Source organism: Anarrhichthys ocellatus, unplaced genomic scaffold (genome assembly GCF_004355925.1).
Source record: "Anarrhichthys ocellatus isolate YVR2014 unplaced genomic scaffold, GSC_Weel_1.0 scaffold4, whole genome shotgun sequence".
Classification (NCBI taxonomy): domain Eukaryota; kingdom Metazoa; phylum Chordata; class Actinopteri; order Perciformes; family Anarhichadidae; genus Anarrhichthys; species Anarrhichthys ocellatus.
The window spans coordinates 1,318,573-1,326,552 of record NW_022280034.1 but is presented as its reverse complement, the minus strand read 5'-3'; the positions used below and the strand labels follow the sequence as shown (position 1 = coordinate 1,326,552).

General features: G+C 46.6%; 1 protein-coding gene across 5 annotated transcripts in view; it reads left to right on the top strand.

Moving 5' to 3' along the window:
* The window catches only part of LOC116381783 (SRC kinase signaling inhibitor 1-like), a 78,887-nt gene extending 70,930 nt beyond the window's left edge, over positions 1-7,957 (top strand). For 4 of the 5 annotated variants that reach the window (XM_031844210.1, XM_031844208.1, XM_031844206.1 and 1 more), the window contains 7 exons: positions 1,239-1,399; positions 1,762-1,937; positions 2,031-2,161; positions 3,725-3,872; positions 5,818-6,142; positions 6,766-7,108; positions 7,196-7,957. In XM_031844210.1, coding sequence (XP_031700070.1) covers positions 1,239-1,399; positions 1,762-1,937; positions 2,031-2,161; positions 3,725-3,872; positions 5,818-6,142; positions 6,766-7,108; positions 7,196-7,395 — 1,484 coding nt within the window. In that variant the 3' untranslated portion in view covers positions 7,396-7,957. The remainder of the gene's footprint in view (positions 1-1,238; positions 1,400-1,761; positions 1,938-2,030; positions 2,162-3,724; positions 3,873-5,817; positions 6,143-6,765; positions 7,109-7,195) is intronic. The other variant, XM_031844207.1, reaches the window with a different exon arrangement.
* The last annotated feature ends 23 nt before the right edge of the window (positions 7,958-7,980 follow it).

Below are 7,980 nucleotides of genomic sequence, written 5' to 3'. Positions count from 1 at the left end.
CCCCCCCCCCCCCCCCCCCCCCCCCCCCTGTGTTTTTTATTAAATGAATTAAATATTTGGATTTACCTCCCTCTCAGCTGGTGTCCTTCACTTCCCTCCTCCTCTCCTGTCTCCTTCAGAAAGACACCGTTTGAGTTGCATTCATTCTGAAACAAAAAGCAGCTTTTCCTCCTCTTTCCTCTTTGAGTTGTTTTCGGTAGCCAGACGTGATCCTTGCTTTTAAAAAAGCGTTTCATCGTTTCATCAGCCACACGAGTGCTGATGAAACTGCATGGTTTGAAAGCTGAATAAGCGCAAAAAGAAAGAAAAGATTTGGATAAAGCGTTCAGTTTGAGATGCTTTTCTCTCAGTTCTGAAGTTTCCAAGAGGAACTAAATCAACGCTCTCTCCTTATCTGATGATGTGCGTTCACGTTGGGAATATTTGATCTCACGTCAAATTATAGATAAACCGGAATGTTTTGAATCTGCTGCGACTTAGAACGGACTTCCCCCCCCCCAGAGTGTCTGCAGCTCCACGTCAGAGTCTAGGACGCTCTGCAGCTACAGTGAAACGTCGTCTCTTCAGTCTGCAGAGGTGTTGAGATGTTCCTTCTCTCGGTAGTCCGGACATGAAAGCGGTCTCACAATGCAACTCTTAAATCTGTTCTGGACTGATTGTCTCGCAGTCATTTTTCCCCTTTTGTCTCGTTCTGCATGATGCGTGACTCACACCCTCTATTACTGTCGGAGCATTCATCGTCATTTCAAAGGATTATCCTAGTTGGAAGCCCTCGTACATGTGGGCTGTCAGGGGAAACTCTCTTTACCATGTTCTTCTCACCTCTGATCCCAGTTTGTCCCCGAAGCCCCCCCCCCCCCCCATGCTGTTCATCATCGTTGAGTCGACTTAAAAGCTGTAATCTCCGGCCTGGACCTACAGCTCACATAGAAGTTGTCCTGAATCGCTGGAAAACAACCAATATCCTAGTTGTTTCTACCGGACGGACATCTGAGGTCACGAGAGAGCAACATTCGGGGATTTGTCCACTAAAGAGTGGAGCTTTCTCTCATGCTCTGTGTACCGTTCTTTCATTTTTCCCCTCAAGTATTCATTTAAAAACCTTTTGATTTGCTAACAGTGTTTTTGGGACAACTTCCATGAGTTCCGCTGTGCCCTAAAGGGAACACCCGCCCCCCCCCAACCCAAGCCGAGAGAGCACCCCTCTTGGATTTAACTCCTGCCTTTCTGTTGGGCAGCTTTGACTCCGTCGGCTCCTTTGGCCCTGATGCCTCCTCCGTCCTCGGGGGCCCACCAGCCCGTCACCGTGTCCCGTCTGCAGATGCAGCTCCACCTACAAGGCCTGCAGCAGAACACCAACGCACTGCGCAAACAGCTGTCGCAGCTACGCAACATGCAGGTGAGTGTGTGTGCGTGTGTGTGTGTGTGTGTGTGCAGAGTTGTGGAGGAGAAGGGTCTAAAACAGCAGTTTAACTGGAAGTACTCAGTTACCAGTTTATTAGGTACACCCACAGACTGTATGTAAGAGGTGGACGCAGTCGTCGTGACGTCATTCATCGGTTTGTGGACTGATGTTTTGAAGCCCAGAGTTCAGCAGTTTTGCCGTCAATACAGAGGCAAAACCCACATACACATACATATTAATATACATGTATATACGTATGTATGTATGTGTATATATATATATATTTATATATATATATATATATACATATACACACATACCGTCAGGCAACATGAACCCTCTTCTTGTCGTCCCAGCTGGAGAACCAGGACTCGGTCTTGTCCCTGCTGAGGCAGACCGAGTCCGAGCTGAGCCTCATGATGCTGGACGCCATGCGCACGCAGGAGGACCCGCTCCAGAGACAGCGCCTCCTGGTGGAGGAGGAGAGACTCAAGTACCTCAACCAGGAGGAGCTGCTCATCCAGCAGCTGCAGTGAGTCCACAGCATTCTAACCCAACAACGAAGCAGCGCGAATGAAAGGAGAATGTGTCCTGGATGTGAATCTGTGGCGTGGTTCCTCCTCAGTGACCTGGAGAAGTCGGTGGAGGAGCTGCAGAGGAACTCGTCGGTGAATCACGGCCTGGTGACGGAGCAGGATGTGGAGCAGAAGAGCAAAGAGCTGAGGATGCTGGGAGAGACGCTCACTGAGCTCAAAAGTAAGCATTGTCTGTGTGTGTGTGTGTGTGTGTGTGTGTGTGTGTGTGTGTGTGTGTGTGTGTTCAGAGATCACTGGCATTGCTGTGGCTTTTCTGCTGGAGACTTTTTTACAAGTTTGCTCACCAGTGAGTGAGCTTCAGAAAGATCCTCAAATCTGAGAGCAGCTGGTTTTGAAGCTGCTGAACGGCCGCCTGGCTCACGCTCGCTTCACCACGGCTGCAGCCTCATTATCAGCATGTTCCTTTCTTCTCATTGTCAACATCCCGGTAAAAGTCTCAAACCAACACTGAATGTTTCCACTAACAAGTACTGTGTGTGTGTGTGTGTGTGTGTGTGTGTGTGTGTGTGTGTGTGTGTGTGTGTTCCTCTGAGCCACAGAGCTCCATTATAAACACATCAGTGAGCCTCACTGTTGTTCCTTCATCTCCATGAACACACACGCTGTAGTTTATTTTGACTCAATCACACACACACACACACACACACACCGTCCCGCTGCAACAAAAAACTCACTTAAAGCACCAAAGGTAGATTCATCCGCTGCTGAAAATAGTCCCCCACAAAATGCACTATTTTCTCCTTTTTGTCTGATAAAAGAACTACATTGACAAACTGTTCATGGGATTAGTGGACAATAAGAAAACATCAACCTTTTTACCTTTTTAATTACTATATTTTTTGGTTTTATGTCACTTAATTTTTGACTGAGGAACAGAGGGGCAGACCGTCAGACCCTGCTGCAGTAAAATGAGAGGTTTCCTAACTCAGAGACACTACCACCTTAGTCCACAGGGGGCGACAGAATCAACAGTAAATTAAAGTTCCTCGTAGTAACTTTAATGACAGAATTCTTCATCGGTTGCACATTGTTATCCCAGTACAGCTGCTGTATGACGGTGTAAATACTGATAAATACTCATTAATGTACTCGGGTGCAGCACTGCAGTCGTAGTTCTGGGTCATAGTTTATGTACCAGGACTGCTGAAATACTACGTGTACAGTATGTCAAACCGATGTTCTACAAAGTCACAATGAATATTTATGAATCTTCTCAGACTTGATATTCATGAAGTTTTCAGGTGTAGCCTCTTGTTCTGCTCCTCCAACCTTTGTTCTTCTCTCCATCTGGAATACTAACGAGTCCTTCCTGTTATGATCGGACTGACTGTTTCCCAGTTAGCACGTCCATCTAGCGCCTACAAAACGCCGCCGCTGAAGCTTTGTTTCAGTGTTTGAGTGGCAGTTGGTTTTTCAGGACATCTGAGCCGTCCCAACATTTCAGAGGCTGGCTGTGAAGTGTCCACACATCCACCCACGGAGGAACACCGGCTGTGTTTTTGTCACCGCGCCTCCAGCATGCCATTCGCTCTCAGTTGGCCGACTTCCACCGACAGTGGCTTTGAATAGCTGCGACGGAAACAGCATGCCTCCCCCCCCCCCATTCCTCCACACATCATCGTCCTCTCTGACAATGCCACTCTGTCTTCCTCATCCATCTGTCCACCTTTACCTCGCTGTCGTCCTCACCCTGTTGCTCCCTCCCTCCCTCCCTCCCATGCAGTCCAGTTCCCCAGCCTGCAGAGTAAGATGCGGGTGGTGCTGCGGGTGGAGGTGGAGGCTGTTAAGTTCCTGAAAGAGGAGCCTCACCGGCTGGACGCCCTGCTGAAGCGCTGCAACACCATGACGGATGCGCTCAGCACGCTCCGCAGGTATACAAATCAAACACGCCCCGGTTATCTCATTTAAACCGGGTCGGGTCACAAACCACATTTCTTCTCCTCTTGTAGACGATTTCATGGTGATTTTCTTTGAGCCGGCTGGAAGATTCAAACACTCACACTCGCTTATTCTGCTGAATAGCAGAGGAAGAATTCTTTAACAATGTGTCCCAGAGCCGAAGCTGCTCTTCACTTCGACATTTAACTGATTCCTCGCTGTGAGAGATGTAATAATTCTGACCCGAAGGCTCGAAGCTTCGACCGCTGACACGTTAACCCACGTCCAAATCTGACAATAGTTATGCATCAATACTAGTCACGATGAGTTATTGTCAGACGGGCGGCGCTCGAGCTGAAACTATTAAGCGACAACTATTTTGATAATCGATTAATCAGTTTGAAAAAAAAAAAAATTTAATTAAGAAAAAGGGTCGAAATGTTTTGATTCCAACTTCTTAAAAACAAATATTTTCATTTTTAATCATTTGTTACATTTAAGTGAATATCTTTGAGTTGAAGACACAACAAGACATTTGAAACACCTTCGGGAAACACGGCTTGTCGCCATTTTCTGACATTTTACAGACAGAGAGACGATCAATTAATGGATGAAGTGATGGTCAGATTAATGGCTGGTGAAGATGACCGTTAGTTGCAGCTCTAGAGAGCTCGTAGTTGAGTTTAACGCTGTCCGTGGTGCTGAAGTCGACAGACAGTCTGTTTATGTATTCATGTGTTCATAGGCGTATATATGAGTTCATTTGTTTTGATGGGCTTTCACTGTAATTCATTAGATGTGATTATTGCACATTTTGTGTTTTAGTTTCAATAACAAGGAAAATACTCGTAGTTCGATGTTTGTCGTCATCTCTCGTTAAACAGAATTAAAATACAATTTAAGTAAATAATCAAGAGTGACAGCTTGTGTTGTTGGCCGTTTAAATGCTCAGGAGTAACTGAACTAATGGGCCGACGATGTAAAGGGTCCAGGACTCAAACAAATCCTTGACTTTGTGTTTTACTGACTGAACCGGGTCTGGACTGAGGCCTCGCTGGTTTCTACTCCGACACAACCTGCCAAGATAGAAAGAAAAGAAACGTTTCCTTGCAGCTGTAAATCTGATTCTGACTGACAGGGTGAAGAGAGGGAGGTTCTCCTTTGACTCTCTTCTTCTCTCTCTGTCCAATATTTCTCACTGAACTTCGAAGCCCCAGAAACGGTTTGAGACGGCCCGAAAATATAAACATGTTTTTGTTTATTTGTCTTTATTTGTTTGCTTGCACAATAAAAACTAGAGTTATTACAAATAACATAATGTGCACACAAAGACATTCACCAATATACAAAAACCCGTTGCCGACATATAGTCGTGTGTACGTGGATTTAAAGTGTTAAAGATAAAGACCTCCTGAAAACTCCAGACGAGATAAACAGAAATGGATTAAATAACGACGATCAGGCAGAAACATGTTTTTCTACAATTCAGCCAATTAAAAATGTTGTAAACGTTGAAAACAGATCTCACAAAGGACTCGGAGGGAAACACGTTTCTCCTCTCCTGTCGATCCATCGTGTTTTATCTGAGTGATGAGACACGAGACCGTCAGAGGAGCTTCACTGTTCACGTCAGTGCTTCTGTTGATGGTGAGAGTTTGTGGTCAGTGTGAGTTCATCACACAGAATCATTTCATTGTTGAGGATCCACTTCTCTGTTTGTCATTTTTCTTCTGACATAAAAATAATGAATTATTACAAAAGATAAATAGATGATTAGATATCTCATTGGTGGCCGAGAATGGCAACGTCACCGGTTCGAGTCCCACTGGAGACCTTTTGTTGTACATGTTTGTGGTAAATGTATTTCATCTTTTATTTCCTGCAGTTTGCTGCTCTAACAAAGTCCAGGACCTTCATGGTGTCCTGTGTGTATTGTAGTCTCTTGTATCCCTCCTATATGTACAGACAAGTGACGGAGGGAGTGTGGAAGGGCCCCGAGGACCTCCCCAGCCAATCGCAGAAGAGATCGGAGGACTCGAGTCGCGGCTCTGACCTGGACATCCTGAACAGTCCTCCTCTCAGCCTCAGCGACCTGAGCGCCGGCGCCGGCCTCGCCAACTGGATGCCCGTTACCTCCGGCGACACCGACACTTCGGGCCCCGAGCAGGACATCCAGCCCTCCATGGCCTTCAGGAACCGGGTCCTCGACGAGCTGCCGAGTCGGCGTCCCGGCGATAAGTCGGTGTCGGCCGAAGTTAGACTGGTAATCACATCGCTTATTAACAAATGTAAATATGTCCGAGTTAGCCTGCTGAACAAATGTCCAATTACATTAACAATCACATCTAAAGGTGCTTCAATTTATTCCACACACAGCAGCAGTCGCTTTGTAATAATATTAATAATAATAATAATATTAATAATAATAATAATCCGATGTGTGTGAAGGAGAGATAGCGCAGGTTCCTCATTTAACTATTCATTTATGTGCAATATCAACAGTCCAATACATCATATTTTAGTTTTATTTATTATACCTTCACTATATGATTACTTATGTATTATTCTTGTTTGTTTGTTTTTTCTACTCATGTCTCTTGTTCTCGATATAATAGAGATAATAAAATACATATAATATAAAATATAATGATAATGTTAATAATAATGTATAGCGCTGTAAAAGGTACTCAAAGGCGCTTCACACGGTAAAGACATAAAGTGTTAAATCATAACAATACAAACAAAGCAGATAAATGACATTATAAAAGTAAAATAAACAATATAATGATAATAAATCCATATGTCCGTGCAGTACTACAAACATCCTGCATGAACGTGTCTTCGTAAAGCTCACAGCTCATTGGTCCGTGTCTGTATGTGTGTCAGGCGGCGGAGCGGGACTGGGAGGAGAAGCGGGCCAGCTTGACCCAGTTCAGCGCCCAGGACATCAACCGGCTGCTGGAGGAGACCCAGGCCGAGCTGATGAAGGCCATCCCGGACCTGGACTTCGCTGCCCGCCACATCAACAAGCCCGCGGTGCCCCCGAAGCCCCAGATCACCGTCCCGATGACCTCCACCGCGGCGGCTTCTCCTGCAGCCGGCACCACCGGGACCACGGCCGGCACCGCCTCCACCGGCTCGCCCAGCGGGGACCAGCAGCCCGGCAAAGTGCAGCTGGCCGCCCAGAAGCTGAACAGCATGGAGGGGGCGGGTTCACATCGAGGGTCGGGTGGGTGGTCTCTGTTCATTTACCGCCATCCATCTCCTTCATGTGGGAGTCAAAACATCTTCTGAAAGTGTCTCCTTGTGTTCACAGTGGATCTCAGCGTGACCCGGTATCGTACGGAGAAGCCCTCCAAGTCTCCGCCTCCTCCTCCGCCTCGCCGGAGCTTCCCGTCGGCACACGGCCTCACCACCAACCGCACCGGGGAGGTCATCGTCACCTCCAAGAACATGAAGGTGAGATACTTCAGGGCTTGGCGGTGGAGGAGGAGGAAGTCTTCTCTACCTTTTTAAAGCGTGTGGAAATAAAGCCACGTCAGCTGTCACTGAAACACTGACCGCGTTGTTGGAACAGCTGTTTGACGTCTAATCTGAGTGACATTTGTCATGCGTAAACACACCTCTGTGGTGCTGCCGGTTGGAAGCTGAGAGAATCTAAATCTCCTGCAACAGCTGATCCTGAAAATATTAAAATAAGAGTCACTTTCAGTCGGGGGAGCGTTTAAGATATGCAGCTAAACCTGGAGGTGCGGTCTCAGTGGGGCTGTGTGAAGGGATGTCGGATTGTGAGCCACATATTGAGAGCGCTGCTCTCACATGTACAACAGAGTGAGGATCCTGTCGGCAGTTTGAGGTTTTGTTTCTGAGGCGTGAACACGCTGCTGACGCTCTGAAGCCTCCCTGATCGCCCTGATCTCTGCGTGATGAGACTTCACTTCAACAAGGTGCTGAAAACCTTCCTGAATGAACAATGTCAAGTGGTTCCTTCATTCGATTTTTCTTTGGCGGTTCATTCACACAACAGTTCAGTTGTATTAATAATAACTGCTGTCATGCTGAAAGAGTTCTGGTAAAGATGAAGGACACTCAAAATGACGT